Below are 24,320 nucleotides of genomic sequence, written 5' to 3'. Positions count from 1 at the left end.
GACGTGCACCTCTTGTAAGAGTCTGGGATAGTCGGGGTTTTACTCACTTATCTGGGCCCCAAAATACACTTTTCAAAAAATAAGGTTTCCTTGAATCCAAGAAAAAATAAAATTATTTACTATCCTTGATATAACAATATCTTAATATAGGTTTACAAAAGACTAAAAGTATGCTTAATATAACCTGTGAAAAATGACCTTTGACTTTGAATCGTAGTTCAAATATTATTCCATAAATAACTTGTGATGAAAATAAAATAAGATGACTTTTAAATTATAAATTAATTTCATGTCCAGGAAAAATGAATTAAAATATTTTTTTTGAAAAATAAATATACAACACGAGCTAGAATATATACAAATCAAACGTTAAAGATTTAAACTCTTGATTAAATCAAGATATTGACTAAAATTTATAACTTTTGATTAGAAATATAATCAGTAAAAACGAATTAAAGTAGTTTTTTTTAAAACATTGATATAACACAAGTTGTAATCCACGGGTTAAGAGTTTTTTTAGAAAAATACTTTTAATAAAATCAAGATTTTGACAAAATTTTGTAATATTTCTTTTTTCGATTCAAATTTTTTTTCTAGCTAAACATGTTCATCATTTTTCCACTTATCAAAAGTTTAAAAACAACTTAAATTAACTCGCAAAAGTAATACCATATAAAAGGAATGATTTAGAAAATATAAGGCAAAATATATATTTTTCATGACTCCGTGTATTGATTAATTAGTTCTACTGAGCTAAATGTAAGCTAAATCATGAATGAATTCCAACATACGTCGTTGAATATATCTAATTCTTAACTATAGAGACTTGCTAATTAAATCATCAGATTCCCTGACACACACTAAACTCGAAGAACAAGCACGGCGTGTTATAAACTTGTGACGAGTTTCGTACACAAGTCATAGAGTTTGTCTGCGATTGTTTCAAGAGTTGTCGTTAATCGGACAGGACAAGAAAGTCTACTCCCACCAACCTTACCTCTCTTCTCACGCGGTTCAATCCATACTTTATATATATATATATAAAAAAAAAACTCAGTCTACGATTAAATGAAGCATTGATCATTAACACGCTGGACTGTGTTTATTAGTCCGGTTTTAGCCGCATTTCAATTTATTTTAAAAAATATTAATTTTTTTAAATATATAATTTTAATGTGTTAGTATTGAAAAATATATAAAAAAAACAATTTACTACAGAGTACACTTAGCCTCGAGCATTAGACCAATGACAACAGGAGAAAAAACGTTGGTACAGTCATCTAGGCCCACAAATTAAAAATATCAGTCGAGATTGAGAGGGCATCATCCATGCCAGTATACTCTATATTGCTATTGATTTACAAGTTGCATATTAATTAAAACTTTGAATGGATCACTTTTCTATGGATAACAAGACCATGAATTAAGATCGGGATTGAAATTTGAAACTAGTTTGTACATCCACGAGGGGATTCACATTTTTTTAAATGTAACGAAAATTGCTAGTCTTGAGAATTTTTTTTGCACGAACTTAAAAATATAATTGTTTTGATTTTTTTTTACTGAAATATTTTTTTTTAATAACGGTCCACAAATTTATTTATTTTTACTAGTTTGCACCTCTTGTCTATCCTGGGTAATATGATGTTTTTTATTTGAATTATTGTTTTTGTTTTTTTAGATAATTACAACAAGGAAGAAAGGGAAATACCATTGTTTAATTGAGGTGGTAGAGAGAAGAAAGAAGAGTTGGATACAAATTTAGCCGCCAACTATCAATGTCATGTGATATGAAGAAAACACTAATCGAGGTAGGAACATGCACGCGCCTTCTTTTAATACCTATAGTTCCAGATGTAAATGAGGTCCCATGAACTCTGACGGCCGGGGGACGTGCAAGCAACCGGAACCCAAAAATAGCTGTGCATAAACCCAGACTTTGCCGCCTATGAATTATAGAAGGGTGGTGCAGCCTCTTAAATTGAGTGGTTTCTCTAGTCAAAGGGCGGCACGAAAACCACCTAAAAGCTGTGGATATATATGTCTGCCTTGTTAAAAAGATATAAATGTGATATAAAGACCAATTATTTGACTAAAGTATGGTAGAAAAAAGCGATAAATACATAGGATGTGGTCGTCGAGACCGACTCCAATTCAATGAATGGGGATCATCGTTCATGGCCTGGATACTAGTGGGGAACAAAAAGACATTAAGTTTTTTTTTAATGTTTTTTTTTTTGCTGGAAATGATATGGAAGCTAATACTTAAAAAATATTAAATTTAAGCCTCATCGTCACTACTGCAAAATATAATTAAAGTTAGATCAGGTAAAAAATTAATATTACTAGATTTAATTTCATCGAGAACTGATAATTAAACCACTAATTTGATACTTTAATCTGATCACATTAATTACCATGATCTAATTTGATATATATTTTAAAAGAAAGAAGTGCAGCACCATGGTCTGAATGGTGGGGTAGATTTTGAGCCTTGTTTGTTTTTATGAAAAGTGGGCTTTTATAAATTACAATTCAAATTTTATTGTCTTTTGCTTGTCATACATAAAGTTGATTAATAAAAATATTTTTTAATTTTTTTAAAAAATTAGCTTGATTTTTAAGAATATATTTTCCTTTTATTATAAATAAAAAACACTTTTTAGAAGTTACGAGAAAAATAAAAAGTATTTTTTTATTATATAAAATTTAACTCTTAATATTTTGATTGCTATACATTTTGTTTTTAATTTTTTTTAATTTTTTTAATTTTATCCTTTATAATTTAATTTTAATATCAACTTTGATTTTTATTTATTTTATTGTTATTTTTCTTATTTTTTAATTAAAATTTTTTATATATCATATTTAATTTTTATTCATCTGGTTATTATTTATTTTATTTTTAAAAAATTAAAAAAATTAAATATTTTTTAATTTCATTCTCTTTCAACTTTTTTATTTGTAAGATTTTATTTAATTATTTTTTAAAAAAATATTAATAAATTATTTTTCAGCTTATTTTTCAAAACATAACCAAACACTAAAAATTATCTTCCAATTTATTTTATATTGCAATACTAAATATCAAAAAATTATTTATTTTTGAAAAGATTATTTTCTATAAAAACAGCTATTTTCCGCGAACAAACAAAGACTCAGGACTGCTGAGAGAGCCCACGTGGCAATTCACCATGATATCTTGACAAAATGGAAGAAGGCAGGGTAGTATAAACGGCACCATATCATTTTGATTCGTCGCGCACAGACGACGGCTACACGTGTGAGCCAGTCAGAGGACTGGATCACGTCATGGGAGACCCTGGTACAGATCCCGGAAGTCGCAATCATACTTAACTCGGAGAAGGGTCATGCTCGAGTCAGAGAGGAGGCATTAACTTTTAATGATTTATGGTATTTTGTGATATCTTTTGTACTCGTAATTCACTGGATCCTTTTTTGTTTTCCTCTAAATTAGTGTATTATTTTATCCATTTTCTACCTTTATATATTATTCCTGGTATTTCCAATTTTTAAAATAGACATGATTCTTTTTTTATTTTTTTAATGGTAAAAGTAGGATTTTGACTCATACGCTCCATGAAAAATAAAAACAAAATCAATCAATGCAAAAAACTAAAATAGAAAGGGAAATCCGTGTCCATTTAATGTGCATGGGGCCACATTTCACTTCTCATTCACTTTTCATGCACGTGCATTACACTGTTCAAATCTGATTTTTTAACAACCAATTTCTTATAATTTACATTTGAGAGTCAAAATTCAAAGTAAGAGGACTAGAGTGTAAAAAATGAAGAAACCAAATGGCTAGTTATAACTATGTGCATAAAAGTTTTTGTTTGTCCGGAACTTTTATTTTCATTGTTTTTAGTACTTCTAGCACTTAAGATTTAGTTTTCAATCCAAACCTTTATTTTATTCATATTTGAGTATTTGGGATTGAAAGACCGGGGAGAAGATGGAAAACAAAGAACAGAGAGAAAATGTTTGCTTGACCACATTCCAACCATTCAGGTAGTGTTTAGGGATGCAGTGAGTTGTTTTTTTGGAGTAATTTTTATTTGAAAATATATATTAAAATAATATTTTTTAAAAAATTATTTTTGATATTAATACATAAAAATAATCTAAAAATATATTAAAAAATAATTTGAAGTGAAAAAAATCAAAAATTTTCGAAAGTGATTTTTAACCACTAAAAAAACACACTCTATAAATGTCAAATTTGATATCAATGAGTGAGTTTAGCTATAGTGGTTTTCCCCATCAATAATAATTATATGTATACTAATAATTTAAAATAATGATTGATCCGGGCGATCAGGTGACCCGGTTAAACCTGAAACTCAGGTCTTAGACCGGGTCAAGTTTAAAAACTATAGTTTGAAGGGTATTTTATAACTTTTTCCTAGTAAAAATGGACTAAAAATTAGCCTTGCACGTGAAAAAGCCTATGCCCTGATTTTTAAGAGGTCATCTGCCGTGCTTTTAAAAAAATAACATTTCATCTGCTATTTTTTGAAAAACAATTGATGGACAGCATATGGTTCGCCTAATTTGAAAAAATAAAAAAATTTCAAAGCTAGATGTGTGGGTTTGACAATCTTTTTTTGGACAGAGGTTGGAAAGTTTTTTTTTAAAAAAAAATTACATGAAATTTAGGTTATTATTCCATTAAATACCTTTCAGTTTTAAAATTATTTTTCAAATAACACTGTAATAGTGTTTTTGGTATAAACAAGTGTTTTTTTTTAACAATTCTTCTTCCTTTTTCTTTCCCTTAGAGTTTAATCAAAATTAGTATAATTAAATAGATAATATTATATTTAAGATGTCATTTCATTGTAAATAATTCAATTGTCATGTATTAAAAAAAATCAAGAGCTATTGGTGGCGTGGGACCAAGTATTTTAGCAGGCATCCATTTTTAACTTTAAAATTTATTTTTTGGTTCACATTGAGAGTTTTTTTATACATTAATTAATACATATAATTTTTAATATAATTTATTAAATATACAAATTGACTTTTCAATTTACAGTTAATTGTTTTTATGTTAGAAAATATGTTGATAACAAATGCACATTCATTTTTTACAGTTTTTTTTTTTATAGATAAACTCTGAGTGTTGGTCAAAAGACTATATAAACTGTAACGTAATGTATCAAAGAAGATTTGATTTGAATGAATGTTGAGATTTGATGCGTGGATAATCGACGGAATTGATTATTTTCCATGTTCAAATCTGATTTGTTTCCCTGGTCCGTATAATACAAATCAATACTTCGGATTCTGTATACATCTCTGAATTTTTTATTAGAGTTTTTGAAAATGTAGTACAAATTGCGTTATTTTTAAATTTAAATTTTTTTTTTAAATAATTTTTTTAAATTTTTTTAATATATTGATATCAAAAATAATTTTTAAAAATTAAATATTTTTATTTTTATATATTTTTAAATAAAAAAATACTTTAAATCAATATCACTACTCCGGAACAAGTTGGACCAGCTGATTCACATTTCTACTCGTTACTGTTACTATTCCAAGAAACAAGAGGCTTTCTGGCACGGTTTTCGTGTGCTCGGTCAATTTGTTTGATTCACCGGGCTACAAATTTAATTCAATTGAGTCCCTACACTCCACACTTCATGAATAAGATGGGTCTCTCTTCCAGCAACACCTTGCATGTTTGACACCTCCTCATTCGATCCCACTGGACATAAAATCTCGCGTGGCAATTTTAAATTTGACGAGGAAAAAAAAATACAAAGCAATAGTCTCACAACTAGAATTGATAATCAATATTTTTACGATCCCGGATTGAATGGAAAATTAACACACTTAACAAGCAATATATGATGATTAATGGTAATAAATCATTTATTTATTTTTTAAAATTATTATTTTTAAATATATTTTTTAAAAATTATTTTTTTATTTGTATCCAAATTAATACCTATTTTTTTTGTTTGTAAAACCTCTTTTAAATAACATTTATTTTTTATTATCTTGTATTCATTTAATTTTTTTAAGAGGTTTTTTCAACCAGTCTATAGTCTTTTCCAGTCTTTTGTATATATGAAAAATATTTTTGAAAATAATTTTTTTTTTCAAATAATATTTTTAATACGTGTAATTTTGTATGATATTTTTATTATTTTTATTTTATTTAATTAATTTAATGTGTGTTTATTTTTATTATTATTTGATTGAATAAAAAATATTTTAATTAAAAATTTTATCAAACAAGACCAAATAAATATTATATATTATGAAATTAAACTTATATATAATTAAAAAAATATATTAACAAATACCTTTTGATGTTCAACGAGAATTTAATCAGATCCGCATCATCTCAGTTAATTAGCTAGTGTGTGTATGAGACGGGGAGCGGGAATTAGAGCACTTCAGCTGTTTTGGAGGGGAGGGATGAAAGTATGAAACTTGAAATTCATATCTTGTCGGTCCTCCACTTTAATAAAAAAATAAAGTTAAAGTTAAATAAAAATAAAGCAGTAGTAGCTGGCAGCAAAATCTCGTGTAAATCCATCCCATGTAGTCCCCCAAGTTTTGAAATATTATCTAATCAGATCCTGTACTTTAATTTCGGGCACGAAAGCCCTCATTCTTTCAATCTCTAGTCGTCTCCCCTCCACAGAACACGTGTTCATCATGCGGCTTCCATTGGTTCCAGCATATAAACTTTTAAGTGGTTGAAGGGGTCAAAAGTGACACAAATTGAAAATGCAAGGGCTTATATGCCCAAAGTTAAAGAAAACGGGATGATCATAGACAGAATTTATCCACGAAATCACATAAAGGCAGCGAAGCAGGCAGGGCCAGGCTAGGTAAAATCTCTCAACAAACCTGACACTACTCACTCTGATCATATCACCTGCCTCTGCCTCTTTCACAGTCACAACCTAGCATATCTCTAGCTCCGTTCGAAATAAAACAAATTTCCTTTTTAATTTGCCGTCACTTTGACCGGCCGAAACAAACACAAAAAACAACAGAAACTCTCTATCTCCGGCGAAACGACAGCAGGAACAAGAACAGCAACAAAAAACAGTTTTGACTTCTATTAATCTCGTGAGTATCTCAGATTCTCTCTCCCCTGCCCCCGCCCGCCCGCCCGCCCCGACATCGTTGTCAGTTCTTAGAAGATTCAAACGTAAGAAGCGAGAAAGAAAGCCTTGTTCGGGATTGATGCGGCAATAAAACCTTTTCTTTATTTTTTCTCGGAAAAAAAGACGTTGCTGTTTGGCTACTCGGAACAAAAAATCAGATATTTATTTAGCTGGCGAGGTATTGAATGCTATAATTAATAAGGGTTGGGGGGGGGGGGTATGATACTAAAACAGAGCTGTTAGCTGCTCTTATCCGTGGTATTAATTACAGACATATGTTAGTTGACCTTTTGTTTTTTAATTTATTTATTTAGGGTTTGGATTGCCATGTATATTACAACTCTGTCACATACATCTGCTGCCCATCTGTCTCTTTCCGTCTCCCGTCTCTGTTTCTCAAAATTTATTGCTATTATTTCTGCTCTTAAAAGCAATCAGCTCTTTAATAAACCTTAGTTTTTCACACAGAATTCCTCTCTCTTTACTGCTTGAGGTTTATTCTCTTTCTTTGTTTTTGCCTTTACATATGTTCAGGTTTTGTTTATTTATGGATTCCTCACTGGTAGTTAGAGGTAGATGTTGATTTGTTTATGCGTTTTCTCAATGTTTCTTTTTTTTTTCTTTTGCAGTGATAGGCCTTGAAAAGAGGCACTGCTCATTCTGAATCAGAAAGAAAAGAAGGGGTTCGCTTTTTTTTTTTGAAGCTGATAAAAAAGGTATGACATTGTTAATGTTTTCTTTGTTTTGATTTGTGCTATATTTTTTTGTGGCGTTTATTGAGATTGTTTATGTGGTGGGATCTGGTTTCAGATCTCTTTTATTGCTTTATTTTGGTTTCTACTGATTTTCATTTTCTTTATTTCTTTTGGTTTATCACGGGACTCGAGGTAAAAGTGAAAACCCATCTGGGATTTACTCGGGATGTTTCTAGATTTCATATTTTCTTTTATTTATAATTTTTCATGGTTTTAGATCTGATCATCACTAGCTACGAAACAAAAAGAAGGTGGTGGTGGTGTACGAGGGTCATTGAGGATTTCTCTTTCTTTTCCTCTTTTTTATGTTTAAAAAATTTGGTTGGGTCGTTTTGAGCAGTGTTATTATATTTTTGTTGAAAGTTTATGGAAGCTTTTACAAAAGTTCGAACTTTTATTTGTCCTTATTTATCAATTAGAGAACAGATTTAAAATTCCACATGGTATGCCGAAAGCTTTTGTTTGAATTTGGATTAATCTTTGTGAAGCCATTATTCTTAAATACTGTTTGTGGATCATTTAATTGGACAACCATTAATCTTTCAACTTTAAGCTAAGAACGTAAGCTTGGATTATGATTATATTCAAGTAAGAACACTTGAACTATGTCTTTTTTCCTCTTCTGATCACAACTTTTCCTTAGACTTTCAGAATTTTTATTGTATAACTAAGCTAAGCTAGTTGCGGGTTTTCTTTTCATAATTAGTTTATGTGAGCTACTTTGTTGATTTGTTACTTGACTTTTTGGTGGTTTTTTGTCCTAAAGTTAGAGAAAGTGGTTCCCACGACAGACACATGATTGCGGAATTTGACACATTAAAGTCGAGGTTGTTTTGCACCTGTTCTGATCTTGTTCCCGTGTCATGTTTGCTTCATCCTATTGTTTAGATTTTGGGTTACTCCCCAAGCTTCGCATGCCTGTAAAAGTTGACTAATTACTTGTTTAGAACTTGGACAGCCTTAACTATGACCAATTTAGTTAGAAATTGATGACTGTTAGATTGCAGATTTTTTTTTTATGGTGCTTGTTCTGTCATTTTGAGTTGAGCATCTGTATGCCAATTTTATCTCTCTTTATTGTTAGTTTTCTTTTCCCAAGTTTAGTCGATTTTCCTTACCAACCTTGTTTTGGTGAGCAGGTTAGATAGCATTGTCCAAGTAGTATATGTTTGAAAACAATATTCACAGTAGCTTGAATAGCTGTACATCTTCCATATCGTACAATCTATGTGAAACATGAGAATTGGTAATTACCTACTCTGCATTCTTCATCTCCATTTACGTTTTGTTTTTCATTGTTAGCTTAAGTTTGCAGTGTATGTTTCTGTTTTTCTTGCAAGCATTGTAAGGAGACTTGCTACTATTTTATCCCCCGTTTAGCATTCATTTTTACTTGCTGGATGGATTATTTTATCTGGAAATATACTTTGTCATTTAAGTTTCCTTCTACTGTGGGCATTTCTAACGCTCAGATTTCAGATTTCACAGCCATTAAATATGCTCCTTGCAGAGAGTGAACGTGTTTTTTTTGCAATGGAGCCATGAGCCACGAGCCTGATTCTAGACCTGTTGAATATAATGACAATGCTCTGGATTCCTATGGACTCAAGTCTGGAAATGGGTCTGTGAAGGAAATTGAGAATGGAAAGTTCAGTGATTTGAAGGGCATGGAAGGTGATGCAGATCGATTACCGAATGTAGCACCAGTACCATCTCCTCATTCTTCACTGAAAATGGAACCATTCGAGGAGTCGGTTTTCTATATGGACAAGAGTGTTATGGTACGTGAGGTGCCAGAGTTAATAGTTTGTTACAAAGAGAATACATACCATGTCAAGGACATCTGTGTTGATGAGGGAGTTCCTTTGCAGGACAAGTTCTTGTTTGACACAGATGCACACAAGAAGAATATGTGTGAATTCTTACCTTCTGAAAGGGACATGAACAATGAGATGGTCAAAGAAAAGTCTGACCTTGATATGATGATTCCAGAAATGCTGAAATCTTCATCAGAAAAACAAAATGTGGATCTTCATTTGCCTGTTCCGGATGTGCTTATATCTTCCGAAGAAAAGAGTTCGAAACATGATCTGTCCCTTGATTGTGATCCCAAACATTTAATGCCGACAGAGGAAGTAATGGATTTTGGGACAAAGAAGGTTACAGATGATGCTTCTGAAGAGATTATATCACTGAGAGATCTGCTTTCGATGTCAGAATTAGGTGCCAAGTTTACCCCAGCCAATGCTTCCTATCACAACTTGGATAAAGTTGAACAACAATCTCTTCTGGTATGCACATCTTCACCAAAATTATTTTGGTTTGCTCCAAATTCACAAATAAAAAGTAAATAGAGAAAAAGGAAGCATGGCTCTATCCATTCATAGTTAATTGTTATTGAATTGCTTATTATTTATGTGTAGCATTTCTCCTCTCCTTTCTCTCTTCATTTTTTTTTGGGGGGGTGGGGGTTCTGTCGCCATACTGCTTGCACTGAATTGATAGAGGGTGGTGCGGATACTTGAGTGTCACAAAGCATAAGTGTGATCGCTTACATTACCCAATGGATAGACCTCTGTCCTTTTACCCTTTAATGGAAGGTGCTTGGTAGAATAGCTAATGATCATCTGGTCTGCAGCAAACTCATTGCTAGCAACTTCTCATGTAAAGGGATTGATAGGTCCCCTCCCCGGGTCCGTCCTTCAGAAAAACTATTTAAGCCTGGTTTTCAAATGCGTTTGGTATAGAGGGCCAGCAAAAGTTGAGGTGTTGGGTTTGGCATGTTTTGGTGCTGTTTGTAATGGTTTGAATGCTTGCTTGCAGTGCCCGAGGGAAAATGCAATATTGGAGACAGATTCTGCCAGTGTAGAATCTGAAAATTGCAGCGAGGAAACAATCTCGGACATTGACCTTGAGTCAGCAACCCTGGCAATCCCTACCCAGGATCCTGCATATCAAGAAGCAGACCATGGCCACACGGAAGCAGTCTTGGTGAGTCCCACTCTTACTTCTGCAGCAGAAGAATCGGATAGCAAGGAAACAAAATTGGCAAGCCATGCTTTGGATTCTTTTTCTGAAGGATCGACCAGTAGGATTGAGGATGAGTTACCTTACAATAGCAAGACAGAGACACGAAGCACCAGTTTTGACAACGAGTCTTCTGCTCCCGCTGCAAGTGCGAGAGAGTCTCCTCAGAATGGTGAATCTCAGTGTCTTGGGACTCGAATCGTGTCCAGGTTTGAAGATCCTAATGCTGAACCGCTTTCAGGTGGTCAACTTCAATATGCTGATGGAGAGTCAAGTTTCTCTTCATCGGGTCCTTTATTTGGCCTGACAAGCCACTCGGGCCCTATTGCATATTCTGGTAGTGTCTCTCTTAGATCGGATAGCAGCACAACCAGCACCCGCTCTTTTGCCTTCCCCATGTAAATAACAACCAAACTATTTCTTTCCTTTTCTATATGTATCCATATATAAAATCGATGAGTAATGACTTGATTATGCCTATTGTTTTGCACAGATTACAGTCAGAATGGAATAGCAGTCCTGCAAGAATGGCAAAAGCTGACCGAAGACATCTCCAGAAACCTAGGAAGTGGATGCAGGGCCTTCTTTGCTGTAGATTCTGAATTCCTCTGTTTTGTCCATAGATTGAAGTGAAAAGATATATATAGACACACACACACACACACCATTGAAATTTTTATTTTATGGTTTAGTTAGTAGTACAGACATGCATCTTTCTCTTTCCTCCTCTGGCTTGGGGTGTGCTTGAAGCAGCTCTATATTATCAGAAGTTCTGAGTTTGGGTTTCCTATTACAGATAGATTGACAAAGGTGGGACTCGAATAGGAGTTCTCGTCCCTCTTGCTTCTACATTGGTGAGATTTAAGGTCCAAGTTTCACCTTTTTCGCATATGACCATTATCGTTTCTCATAAAATGGCCCACTATAGGTACTCTGTGAAGATCCTTAAATTTGATCTTGTAATTTTTTAAATTCATATGCGATTCCTAGTTAGTGAAGGGACAAAAAAAAAAATAGAAAAATGTGGATTCATGGGGGTTTGGCTGGTTTTAATTTTAAAAAGTTGAAATTAAATAAATTAGATCGCACTGGTTCAAATAAAAAAAAAAAACCTTCTTCATACTATAAATAGCTTTTAAGATCCATATACTTTTTAGCCCCCCCCACCCCCCGACCAACTAATTCCTAGCTGCCCTAACAGAGATTGCTTCACGAGACTGTTGTTTCCCTCTCGACTTTGGATCTTAGCACCCCAAAAGTCCCTCTTTGTTCATCTCTCTATCAGAATCCAGGTGACATTCAGATCCCACAAAAAACCTTCTCTGGATCTTAGCCAGTAGTCTTCATGCACTTCCTCTTCACTTCCTGGAGGAGAGTTAGCTTGAAGGAAAAGGAACGTGGAGATTTTAGAGATAATCAAATGTTCATTACTAAAGAACCCTTGTTGGATGGTTTCATGGCAGCATGAGATGCAAACTCAGTAAAATAGTTTTTTTCTGGTTTTTCTCTTCAATTAACAAAATCAAATCAAATTAAAACGGGTTAGTTTGAACCAATTTTAATTTTGATTTTTTATATATAAAAAAACTAGTCATTAAAAGAGGACAGTAACCTCCATGAGTTAGTGGAGGTGCTGGAGATATAGGGCTCTTGGAGATCCATGACCATATACTAACTCCTTTTTCATTTTATACCAAAAAAAAAAAACTCCTTTTTCATTGCATATTCTTCCCGATCACCTTTTTTTCTTTCCGTGGAAAAAGTAAACCTTTCTTGAATACGGTATACTTTATCGAAAGATCTTGGCTAAATTCAAAAGGTATCCAAAATTAAACAAGTTAAAAATAGGAGAGCTTGCTTTTTCATGGATCGATCCCAGAGGCACGTGCATGGTCTTTGAAAAACAGAAAACCGCCTCTTCGATCCATTTCATGCGGTGTTTGACGGAGATGTAGTGTGTGTTTGGTATGTGATGGTGGTTGTGGTTGTGGTTTGAAAAAAGTTGTTTTATAAAAAATATTTTTAATTGAGGTTCGTTTGAAAAAATAGGTGTTTAGTTAAAACTATAATTGAAATTGAGGTTGAAAAAAAGTAGTTTAATGTGTTTGGGTAAAAATGCTTTTGAAATTGAGATTATAAAATAATTTTAAAAAATATATATTAATATTAATGGTTTTAAATTTAAATATTGTAGAATTAATTACTCATATTACATTATAAAATAAATAATACTTTATATAAAATATTTTTTATTATTCCATTAAATTATTTAATAATACAATTAAATAAAATATTATCAGGTATAAAATTAATATTATAGTGCGAGTGAATTTAATTCACTCTATACTAGTTTTTTGGTAAAATAATATTGTTCATATCACAGTGCAAATAAATTTAATTTACTCTAAACTAGTTTTTTTTTTAAATATTAATAAAATTAACACACACTAAAAAAACAAAACAAAACTGTTTTAACAGTGCAAGTGAATTGCACTGTTCATATGAACAGTGCAATTCTTCTATACTGTTCACTTGAACAGTGTACAATGTACACTGTCATGCTAATTGTATTGTTCAGTCAATTAGCATGTACAGTGAATGGAAAGCAGGATTTTTTTTTTTCATTGACAACGTTTCAGCTGTAAAAATCACGTGGGATCCATACACAATAAATTATTTTTTTATTACCAAACGACTATAAACTATATTTTAATTAAAATATAGTCACAGCCGCAGTCGAGTGAACAAATAGACCGGTAGAAGACGGTTTGGTAAAAAGACAAAAAGGCACGGGGTTTGTAGTTCACAATGGCTGGCTTCATTTAGCATGACTAACCTCTATAAATTATTATATATTTTTTACTTGAACTAGCCTCTTTTTCAAGGGCGAGAGGGGGGTGTCTTGGAATAATTTTTGCTTTCAAGGATGGCTCCATCCTCAGAGGTCATGGAGGCTTCGTCCACCGTAACCTGAAGAAAGATCGAGTCCTCATCTTTATATATGTTAAAAGCTTAACATTCAAGCTGTTAGCAACTGATCATTACTCAAATGTTTAAATAACACAAGATCTTCCCCTTCCCATTCCTATTCAACGTGATTCTAGCACCCCAAAAGCGCGCGCATACACTACCAGTCTACCACCCACAAAACCTGGCCTTATTTTGATGCCCTAAAAGGGAAACTGGTCTGTTTGTAGCTTGACTCTGGGAGGATAAAGATTACTGGGCCAATAACGTATTTGAAACAGTCACTTGGTGTGGTGCCCTGATGAGGCAAGAGGAACATGACTGGCTGGTTGCGTGATTCAATGATAAATTAGCTGGCTATAATTTCTTTTCAGCTAAGAATGAGAGAGGAGTGAGTTATCAGTCACCATGAAATTATCAAATATTATTCTCTCCGCTGAGAAAAAGAAAGATCGGGCAGTTCTTTATTCAGAACAGATGCTCCTCTAACTTGGGGGTCGATGGAGATATATGTAGCTTTGAAAAGCAGGGAGATATATAATAACAGCTTGTTCTCACTGGTTGATCAGAAGCTCACACAGGGATTGACCCATTTGTTAATTAATTTGATACCCATGATCATGCCCAGGCAAACCATACCATAGAGAACAAGATGTGGTCAACGGGAGCAGACCAGCCGGGAAGTGGCGTGAAGGGGTCAAGGTGACCGGCACGACCCATTTTTTTCACTATGGATTACACGCCCGTTGGAAGAAGAGGCCCACTACACAACAAATCCTCGCCGGTTGTTCCGTGAAGCATGGAAGGGGGGCCGAGGCGGTGGTAAAATGCCGATTTAATTTCAGTACTGTGTGAACAAGTTTTATTTTTTATTATTAGTAATGTGGTTGTTTCGATGAATTTATATATATTTTAATTAATTTTATAAATTTTAAAATTAATGATGATGTAAATTTTAATAATTTTAAAAAGATTTAAATTTATAATTATTAAAAAATAAATTTAAAATCTAACTAGTTAATCAATCCCACATATTAAAAATAAATTTTTTTAATAGGTAAGCTAGAGCGGATATAGGTTAGAAGTAATGTTATTGTGATTACGGAAATGAAGAGTGTCTTTTGTTTTTAGAATGTATTTGGCAATATAATTGTAATTGTTTTTTAAATAATTTTTCATACCGAAATATATGTTAATGATATATTTTTTATTTTTTAAAAATTATTTTTGACAACAGCATATCAAAACGATCTAAAACATATAAAATATATTAATTTTTAATAAAAAAAATTAAAATTTTTAAAAACACGATTTCTAGACATATTTTTATTGTAATTACATAAATAACAACAAAAATGCTAATTTTGTTGTTATTGTTATTTTCCCACACAATACTACACCTCAGTTTTCAATATTTCTTTTTATTTAGTTCTTTTATGATTAAAATAGAGAATGATCTAAATTCTAACAAAAAAACAAATACACATTTTTTTGAACAAATTATTCTTTTTTTATTTTGTTTGAATAAAATATATATTTTACTAATAAAAAACGAAGAGTGGAGGACTATTTTTTGCTGAACAATATTGTCTTTGTGAAGGGAGACAATATTTTTTACCCATGATCAATGATTATTTGTTTCTAATATATAATCTTTTTTAAACTGTTGTTTTATAAAAAAAATATAAATATTTAATTTAATTGATAATTTTAAATAATTTTAATATGATGATATAATTATTTTTAAATATTTATAATTAAAAAACACTCGATATTATAATATAAAAAATGCATGTTTGGTGTTGTAATATTATGTGTTTTTAAAATGTATACTTAAAATTATAATTCTTATTGCTTTTATAAATTATTTTTTACTTAAAATTATATTAATTTTTTTTAAATCTTCTTATTATTTTTAATATAAGTATAACAAAATATATTTTTAAAATACATATTTTTTTTTAATTTCTAACACTTTCGTAAACACTCGCTAAATGTTCAGCCTTCCTACCAATAGTCGCAACGACAATTTCTTTTCCTTTTCTTTTTAGAAGAAAATACAAGTAACTAATAATGAATAAAAAGAAAACTATTGTTGACAAGGAAATTGATGTAGAGAGAAGGAGCATTAAAAAAAAAAAAAAAAAAAAAAAACACCGACAATAAAACGTCATCGCATTTACCAATCCCTGAAAGTCATTAACAAACTCCCCACCTCTACAAGCAAATATTATACCTCACAAATTATAAACGTAAGAAAATCGACAGCACAACAAAAACACGCAAAAAAATGGAAGACTTCTGGAAGAGGGCGAAGGTATTCGCAGAAGAAGCAGCGAAGAAATCCCAAACCCTTACAACTTCTTCCAACACAATCGCCGATTTAGTCACTGAAACCGCCAAGAAATCCAAAGAACTTGCCTTAGAAGCTTCCAAAAAGGCCGATCAGCTCAAAATAGCCGCTCTTAAACAAGCCGATTCGATCCAATTCAAGTCCATTTCCGATATTATCCCTTCTCAGCTATCCTCTCTCTCCATCGTCAATACTAATGCCTTCTCCTCTGCTTCTTCTTCGGGTTCTGGTCCTGTTGTCTCCGATTCGGAGCTCCGGGAGTTTGGTGTTACTGATGATTTGAGAGATTTTGTTAAAGGATTAACTTCTAGTACCTTCCAGAACTTTCCAATTCAAGGTAGTTCACATCTCTCAAAATGTGATTATGATTTTTGATTAATTGTTCTTATCGGATTGTTGATTTTGATGGTGTAGATGAAGGAGAGCCGTCTGATGTGGAGACAACGGAGTCAAATGTACGCAAGGATCTCAGTGAATGGCAGGAGAGGCATGCCACTCTTGTTCTCACCACTGTTAAGGTATTTTCAATTTAGTTTTTGGATATTCTTCTTTCTGTGTATGAAACGTGGAAGGACCGAGACTATAATTTTGTGTGTGTGTGTTTTCTTTTTAAATTGTTAATTGCAGCAAATTTCGAAGTTGCGATATGAGCTATGTCCGCGTGTGATGAAAGAAAGGAGATTCTGGAGGATTTATTTCACGCTTGTCAGCACTCATGTTGCGACGTACGTTTTTTTTTTTTCTTTTTCTGAAGTTCCCTTCCGGTTTGATTAATGGTTGAAAAAAGATTTTATGTTTTTGGGTTTGCCATCATGAATGCTTAATGGACAGACGAGAATTGAAGAAATCCATATTGATCTACTCAGTTAGATTTATCAAGCATTTCTTCGAGTTACGAAGATAAAAAAAATTATGCAGCTTAATCATATGCAGCTTGTGTTATGCAGCGATCATCAGTGCCGCATGTAGATGGCTTTTAATGTGATTTGTGAATTTACAGCAGTTTTGGTGCTTTATATGGAAATTGAAACTGCTTGCTTTTGTCGTCTATGAATCACAGAACAGGAAGACTGGAGTGGTTATTTGCATTTGATTTTGTAAACTTTTTTAGGTTCAAATGAATTTGTGTATCAAAGGCTCTTGTGGAATTAATGAGATAATACAATTTAGGTCTTATTTTTCCATGTTTGCTTTTCATGGTTAAAACTCAGGTACGAGAAGCAGTATACGGAGGAGGTTAAGCGTAAAGCAGAAGAGCAGATGAAAGATGAAAAGGCAAAGGAAAGTTCAGGGATTGGGGAGAATTCTTCCAAATCAGAATCAACAGAAAAGAGCCTGAAAAGTAAGGCTTCCTCAGATGAGCAGGAGTTGGACTCATTTCTTTTGGGAGATCTTGAAGACAGTGATGGTGGTCCAGGTATATTCTTTCAAAAAATGGGTTTGTAAGCAAGTTTATTTCAACGCTGTTAGTTTCAATCGTGACTTCTAACATATTTACTCTGTACTTTATTTTAAGTATTTGGTTCTGATACTTGCATTTTGCATGGAAGCATTGTCTACCTATAGAGTATGTTTTCATTTTGCCTAGCATCCCTGTGAAGAAACTAAGCTGTTTCACAGCTTGAGTTTCACACTGCTTCCTTGGTCACTTGCTTCCCGGGGTCTGAGTTTTTACAATTTCATTTCAATTTTTTGGACAAGTGGTGAATGTACAATTGGTTTCGGGAGATTTCCTTATTTCAAATTGCTTAGCTACTTGCTTCTCGGGATCTCTTGATTTTCTAGGCGATCACTTTAATTCTTTGGACTGGTGGTGAATGTGCAATTGGTTTTGAGAGATTCCCTAAAGTTAACGTGCTCATATGCCATATAGGAAACCATATTTTGGAAATTGTAATCCTAAAACATCCTCATAGGTCAGAGAGACATCCACTGGGACCATTCTGAATTTAAATATTGCCATTGTCAGCATATTATACTCTTAGGAAATGCGACTTCATAATCATATTGGTAAAAGCTTTGTCATTGTTAATTTGCCCACTACACTGTGGTATTTAATCAATGGCTGATCCTTCTCTCAGTGAATTGTTGGGCTGCCATCTGGGTTGACATGATTCATGAATGCATGGTTGCATATGGAATGGGGAAGGGAATGTTTGCTCTGCAGAATTCATTAATAACAATCCATGAACAGGATGACATGCATTTTTTTTATCATCTCCAATGCTCCCTCTTTTGTTGTTGCCTTCAGTGTTTCAACTATCTGCATTATCTTTCAGATGACGGTGATGTGAGCTTTGATGATGATTTTGACAAGATTGGCAATTCTGTAAGTTCATCTTGCGATTTCTTATTTTATCTTTCTCTCATGATGTTGTTTAAGGTAGGGCCTTTTATTCCAGTTAGCATGCCTGCTTTGCAAAATGCATCATTAGGTCAGGAAGAATGGGCATGCTAGGCTAAGACACTCTTACGAAATTGTACTGTAATTGGTAAATGAGTGGGAAATGTGATGGGTGTTGCAGGATATTGAAGATGAGAAACATTCGAAGAAGGGCACAGGTACTACAAGTTAGAGTGGTGGTAATTCAGGAGATTATGGAGAGAGAAGAATAACTCCTTCAAGGAATGGAAATGGACCACCAAAAGGAAAAAGCAAGCAGCGCTTATTGGTGTTTCTGAGGAGGTGCATGGTGGCAGGGAAATATGTACTTAATGCTATAGATATCATGTGTTCTTTCACTTGTTTTAATGGGGTGAACAATGGTAGGTTATGATGCCGGTATGTTTAAAAATTAGGGCAAATTGACTTGCTTTGTACAGATTATTACTTGATTCAGTTGATTAAGAATTTTCAGTTCATTGTTGGAAATATATATATATATATATATATATATATATATATATATATATATATATATATATTCAAGTATTTAGAGTGTTACGCAGTGCAATTCTGTTTTTCCTTTAAAGCTAAAGGTGATCAAACAAAATGCAGCACAACAGTGAATAAAGGGAATAGAGTATCCCTTTCCACTTCCAGGTTCATTGGCTGTATGTTTCGATCATCCAGTCATTGATATTCTCTCTTTCTCCACTTGTTTTATTAAGAACCTTTCTGTGGTACAGTCTGCAGAATCATCACATGATCACACTTGCTCGCTTAAAAGATTGCTTCCCTTTAGACAATTACCGATCCTAAAGTCATGCATGCAATCTTGCAGGCGCTTGGGGAGACAGGATTGTTTGATCGATCGCACAAGAAGGGTGGAAGACTGACTAACATGGGACGCCGTCTTCTACGACGTAGTTCCTGCATCCAAAGCAAATATCCAACATACAGCAGAGCATTCCAGCTGTATTATAAGATGCTGGAACATATGATAAAAACTTATTTATGTACATACGTTTTCCATAGGCGTACAAGACACGCTCCATCCTGTATTGAATATAATCAAGCAGTTTTTTCTAAGGAACTGGTTATGATAGAAACCGTTTTTTTTTTTAAAAAATTTACTTTAAAATGTAGCAAAATAATTTTTTTATATTTTAAAATTCATTTTTAATATTAACATATCAAAACAATCCAAAAACATTTTTTTAAAAAAAATTTAAAGAATGTGATTGGACCGCGCAATGCCAAACAAGGCTTTAATTAATATGCACGTTACAACCACGATATGGCCAGGGCATGAAATGGCCACAAATCTAAGCAACTCCACTGAAACATATCATCTAAGGTGACAGCTCTTAACATGATTCCATGAAGGATGTAAGAATCTGAGAAACCAAAAGCATAGCATGTACATTAACCCAATGACTGATATTCGGAACCAAAGGAAAACCGAATGCAAACTTGATAAATCCCATGGTGCCTTATGATGTCTTTAGCCGCTTTTGAGCTTGATCTGAATCCTCTCCTCCACTTGCATCCCTAAGGTGGGTTATCATTTCATTGGTAGGATGGGGATTCTGGGGATCCTAGAAAGCAATGGAAGACACGTAAAACTGGCTAAGTCAAGCACAATCATATTCTTTATTAGTTTACAACTGCTTCCTAAAAAGACCTGTTGTTTATTGACCACTTTAAATTACCAGCCTCATACCTTAGATGTCAATGTACCAGAAGTCAGCCCTCTATTTGCCCGTTTTCCAAGATCAATCTGAACTGAGATGCTGGCTTGTGATAGATCTACACCAGCACTCTGCAGCGTTTGCGTAAGAGTATTCAGCAACCTGATTTGCATGAAATTCCATATTAGCTGTCAGCTTATAGCTGAACGCCCAGCACTTGAAAAACTTCAAAAATCTTACAAGATCGTACGCACTCTTGAGAGTAAACACCGGAGATATTGATTGTCCCTGCTTCAATTGCCAGCTCCTGCTGGTTCAACATTTCACTGGTGATGGGACACTCAGCTGATTGAGCATCAGAGACTGGTAGTTGACAGGGGTGAGCAACAAGTCCAACACTTCGAATGGGAGCAGGCGTGGGAAGAGGCATAACCTTGTTTGCTAGCTCAGGTTGGTGTTCCAACACTTTGCAAGCAACATGGTCGGATTCTACTAGATTCGGTGTGCTTGGAAGCATGGCTGGTGTGAGAGCAATGTTATTCTCATCAAGTTTACCTGGAAATGTTTCTCCTGGAACATAACCATTTTTAATACCTTGAGGGTGACCGACAGAACTTTGAAGGCGCCAGTGGCTGTTTCTCTGTTTCAAGAAGACCTAACGAGTTATTGTGAGAATTTTTTTAATTGTCAAAAAGGTAACATGTTCAAATGGAAAAGAAATCCATAATTGCTCTTCACCACCAGAAAATTTTCAATAGAAGTAATTAAATATCATTCCCCCAACACAAACCAAAACGCAAGTACTTTTAAGGACATCCAGAAGCAAGAGCCTTTTGATAACCTGAACTTGATAAAAACAAAACAGAATAAGTTTAAAGAGAAAAGGTTCACCATAAAGAACATGAGCCCCAAATCTAAAACCAATCATTGTTGCTCAAATTTGATGAGTCAAAAACCAAAAGCTTTAAAGGAGTATTAAATAAGAGGCAGTTTTAGTACAGACATATCAAATAAGTTACTTCAACTGCAACTCTTTTATCTGTGACAGTTTTATGACAATTTTATTATGTCAATCTATCCATAAGGAACAGGATTCGAGTCAAACATAAATAGAACCATGGTCTACTGATAGGGTTAACAATCTGAGACTCGAAAAGAAAAAATAAAATTTTCAATTACTTGATTATGAATGTTCATCTCAGATTTCCTTTTCTTTTTTTTTTCTTTTTTTTTTTGTATTATGAAGATTTCTGGCTGTTAAATGTTGTCTAGATGAAAATTCTTCCCTCAAATTTATAATATAAAACATCATAACAGACAAGTTGAATGCATGAGCAAGTCCTTAATAAATTCTATCATCAGTTCCAAATTCTCTCTCTAAGTCATAAAACCATTCTACCTGCAGAGTTTAGCAGACTACAGCCAGTGGATATGTCAGCACCTAGAGTGTAGCAGATTATAATCCAAAATACATGGGTGAAGGTCATAAGTATACAACATATACAGGAATTAAAGCTTTACCCATGGCATCAACTTTGCTGGCTCAGGGCTCCATCCCTGGTATGGACCCTCATACTTTTGCACCTTTTCCTGTAAATGCTGGACATATTCAATGACCTGCAAAGGATCATTAATATGTAGTCAAGAAACATGAATGGTAAATCTTATCTGCTGAATTTACATTCTCTAGTTTGTGTCACTTGTATATTGTGTACCTCTAATAAAAACGATGCTGTGTCTCTCTTTTGATCACTATGAGGAATAAGATCTCTCAATATCTGAAATCTGAAAGAAAAATACCATGGTTCACAAAGCTATATCAGATTTTATAGTTTATGAGAAAACAAAATTTTGACTGATAACCAAATGTTCAATCAATATCCTAGATTTTACGGTAAGACAACATCTAACATTGAAATTTCCGGTAATTTTTATTATTATTTCACTTGTGACCATTTGTTGAGATACTGGTATCCACAATGATACACAGTTGCCTTGCCAGCAGTCACACACACAAAAATGCAAGCCTCGCAATCAGTATTAAGATTATGTCAAGCTAAACAAGTGCGTTTATATTTTTTAACACTACAGCATGACCAAAAGCTGATAAAAAAAAAGGGTACAAATTTGAATGTATGGGTCAGCAATAGTCACATGACAAATGAAGAATCCTGGAATCAGTAAGTACCTAATCTGAAACAACCTCTAGATAAAGCTCCAAAACTTTAGGAAAAAAACCAAGAAAACTAGACAATGAGAACAATTCGAGTGCACAATAAGTATTGTATCGGAAACCGGTGTATTTGAGACTTAAAAATAACAATTAGCAAGTGAAGTGATTCAACTCAGCTCGATTGCATTATGTAATGCATTGACTTAATTCCCTAAACATTTGTACAACCACTGCAAAGAAAGCTACCTAAATAATGCCCTTCTTAAATCAAATCATCCTTGTGTTCTAGATTCATTAACTGAACCAGTGTAAACAAAAATTGCCCTAAATACCACTGATTTTTCAGACTGGCCAAACTTTTTACCCATATCCCCCTTCACTGAGATGAAAGTGTACGCAACAAAAAGGCCGGTGACTTGAACAAAGAAAAGAGAATCATGTGAGCAAAAAAATCAGATTTGCAATACTAACATATTTAAATACTAATTGTCTATCCAAAAAAATAAACCAACAAACCTCTCATTGATCTTGCTCCTTCTTCGCTGCTCAGTGACTGAATGTTTCGATCTTATTGCAGTAGCCCTGTCACTATTCTTCCCATCTGACATCCAAATCCCAGATCACAAAAACATAGAACTAAACAAAACTCAACACCCCGTTTAAAACACACCATTTTCACAACCAAAAGACATAATAAAAACTCCAAAATTTGCTGTTGAGCAAATAAATCAGAGAGGTTGCACAATGTCTAGATTTCAAAAAAATAATGCAAAATGAGACCATAAAGAAGAATGAACATCAATAGTCACAACCTTGTAGAAAAGCAACGTAAACAGAGCTGGATCTAATACAAGTACAATAAATGTAAAAAAGAACAAACCTTTACTGGAATTATTGTTGTTCACTGTAAAACTTGAAGACGGCCCATCTTTCCTAGAACCAAACTCATCTTCCTCGTACTCTTCCTCGACTTGATTTTGATTCCCTTTTCCTCTCATCACAGTAAGTCTAATTCATTACCATAAGAACAAAAAATAAAAGCAAACCCAAAACTCAGATTTTTTTCTCGCAAGAAAGACAGTAGTACAAAGCTTATGAATAAAATAAATAGATAGAGAAAAGACAATATAGATTGAGCCAAACCTGGACTGGAGTAATTAATATAGAAGAATTGATAATTTAAAGAGCTGGGTGGTTTCTGGTGAACAGCACCGGCCGTGGCCGTGGAAGGGTTATGCTGGCTCCGGCAATCTGCCGACGGTATATTTGTGTTTGTGAGTTGGATTATCGTGCTCGGGTCTGGTCACTCAGATTTTTTTTGTTTTTTTTGGCTGGAAGTGGTGCAGACGATTCCATGTGGAACTGCTCATGTTCTTCTCGTGAGCTCAATGCTTTCTTATTAAAAAATTTATATGGTAAAGAAGAGTGAGGGGAGATGGAGAATAAAAGGAAATCTCAGGAGTGATTTTTGTTCACCCTTCGATTTGATTGACAGTGCCAAGAATATTTTACCTGTTGACCTGTGAAAAAATAGTGAATGTTGTTATCGAGTCTGCAGTCTGAACCAACATACTTCCAGAAATATTAAAATCTTTTTATATATTACATTTATTAATACCGAACATAACAGGAAAAATAAGTATTTTATAACTTGACAAAATACAAGTGAAAACATAAAAAACTTAAACATAGTGGCAAAAGGGGTATTTTGATCTTTTTATAATTATAAAATTAGTCTAATTGAACTTTTATATTTGACTAAATAAAAATCAAAATAAAACAAAAAAGATATTATAATTTTAATTTCAGTCATA

At 33.3% G+C, this 24,320-nt stretch overlaps 3 protein-coding genes across 13 annotated transcripts; 2 read left to right on the top strand and 1 right to left on the bottom strand.

Moving 5' to 3' along the window:
* The first annotated feature begins 6,873 nt into the window (after nt 1–6,873).
* Nucleotides 6,874–11,828, top strand: LOC133705842 (uncharacterized). Of its 10 annotated transcripts, none has more exons than XM_062131239.1 (6): nt 6,874–7,335; nt 7,787–7,873; nt 9,423–9,693; nt 9,784–10,203; nt 10,736–11,337; nt 11,433–11,828. In XM_062131239.1, the coding sequence occupies exons 3-6, from the start codon at nt 9,454–9,456 to the stop codon at nt 11,539–11,541; spliced, it is 1,371 nt and encodes a 456-aa protein (XP_061987223.1). In that variant the 5' UTR covers nt 6,874–7,335; nt 7,787–7,873; nt 9,423–9,453; the 3' UTR covers nt 11,542–11,828. The 10 variants fall into 10 exon arrangements, with proteins under 10 accessions (XP_061987223.1, XP_061987216.1, XP_061987218.1 ...); XM_062131232.1 differs by adding an exon at nt 9,052–9,158 and having other exon boundaries at nt 9,423–10,203; XM_062131236.1 differs by lacking the exon at nt 6,874–7,335 and adding exons at nt 7,484–7,650; nt 9,052–9,158 and having other exon boundaries at nt 9,423–10,203.
* A 4,300-nt stretch (nt 11,829–16,128) lies between these two features.
* LOC133705115 (uncharacterized) lies at nt 16,129–19,121 on the top strand. 2 transcript variants are annotated; one of them, XM_062130222.1, is made up of 6 exons: nt 16,129–16,596; nt 16,674–16,777; nt 16,887–16,984; nt 17,471–17,676; nt 18,511–18,588; nt 18,785–19,121. In XM_062130222.1, exons 1-5 carry the CDS (start codon nt 16,197–16,199, stop codon nt 18,540–18,542), a joined length of 840 nt encoding a protein of 279 aa, XP_061986206.1. In that variant the 5' UTR covers nt 16,129–16,196; the 3' UTR covers nt 18,543–18,588; nt 18,785–19,121. The 2 variants fall into 2 exon arrangements, with proteins under 2 accessions (XP_061986206.1, XP_061986205.1); XM_062130221.1 differs by having other exon boundaries at nt 16,132–16,596; nt 18,539–18,588.
* A 762-nt stretch (nt 19,122–19,883) lies between these two features.
* Nucleotides 19,884–23,993, bottom strand: LOC133705114 (transcription factor BIM2-like). The gene is made up of 8 exons (XM_062130220.1): nt 23,650–23,993; nt 23,387–23,514; nt 23,023–23,107; nt 22,049–22,118; nt 21,855–21,950; nt 20,588–20,973; nt 20,366–20,495; nt 19,884–20,240 (listed from the first exon to the last, which is right to left on the bottom strand). Exons 2-8 carry the CDS (start codon nt 23,502–23,504, stop codon nt 20,136–20,138), a joined length of 990 nt encoding a protein of 329 aa, XP_061986204.1. The 5' UTR covers nt 23,505–23,514; nt 23,650–23,993; the 3' UTR covers nt 19,884–20,135.
* Nucleotides 23,994–24,320: the final 327 nt, after the last annotated feature.

This window comes from Populus nigra, chromosome 10 (genome assembly GCF_951802175.1).
Source record: "Populus nigra chromosome 10, ddPopNigr1.1, whole genome shotgun sequence".
Taxonomy (NCBI): domain Eukaryota; kingdom Viridiplantae; phylum Streptophyta; class Magnoliopsida; order Malpighiales; family Salicaceae; genus Populus; species Populus nigra.
Note: the sequence above shows the minus strand (reverse complement) of the source record. Positions and strands in the feature narration are given on the sequence as shown.

Bases quoted from the DNA above. Each gene is read 5' to 3' on its own strand.
- LOC133705842 (XM_062131234.1), top strand. From the start codon at position 9,454: ATGAGCCACGAGCCTGATTCTAGACCTGTTGAATATAATGACAATGCT. The intron at 10,204-10,735 runs GTATGCACATCT...GCTTGCTTGCAG, and splicing joins TTGAACAACAATCTCTTCTG to TGCCCGAGGGAAAATGCAAT. The intron at 11,338-11,432 runs GTAAATAACAAC...TGTTTTGCACAG, and splicing joins CGCTCTTTTGCCTTCCCCAT to ATTACAGTCAGAATGGAATA.
- LOC133705115 (XM_062130221.1), top strand. From the start codon at position 16,197: ATGGAAGACTTCTGGAAGAGGGCGAAGGTATTCGCAGAAGAAGCAGCG. The intron at 16,985-17,470 runs GTACGTTTTTTT...GTTAAAACTCAG, and splicing joins GTCAGCACTCATGTTGCGAC to GTACGAGAAGCAGTATACGG. The intron at 17,677-18,538 runs GTATATTCTTTC...ATTATCTTTCAG, and splicing joins AGACAGTGATGGTGGTCCAG to ATGACGGTGATGTGAGCTTT.
- LOC133705114 (XM_062130220.1), bottom strand. From the start codon at position 23,504: ATGAGAGGAAAAGGGAATCAAAATCAAGTCGAGGAAGAGTACGAGGAA. The intron at 22,119-23,022 runs GTTTGTTGGTTT...TTTTTCTTTCAG, and splicing joins AGGAGCAAGATCAATGAGAG to ATTTCAGATATTGAGAGATC. The intron at 20,241-20,365 runs GTATGAGGCTGG...ATTGCTTTCTAG, and splicing joins CTGGTACATTGACATCTAAG to GATCCCCAGAATCCCCATCC.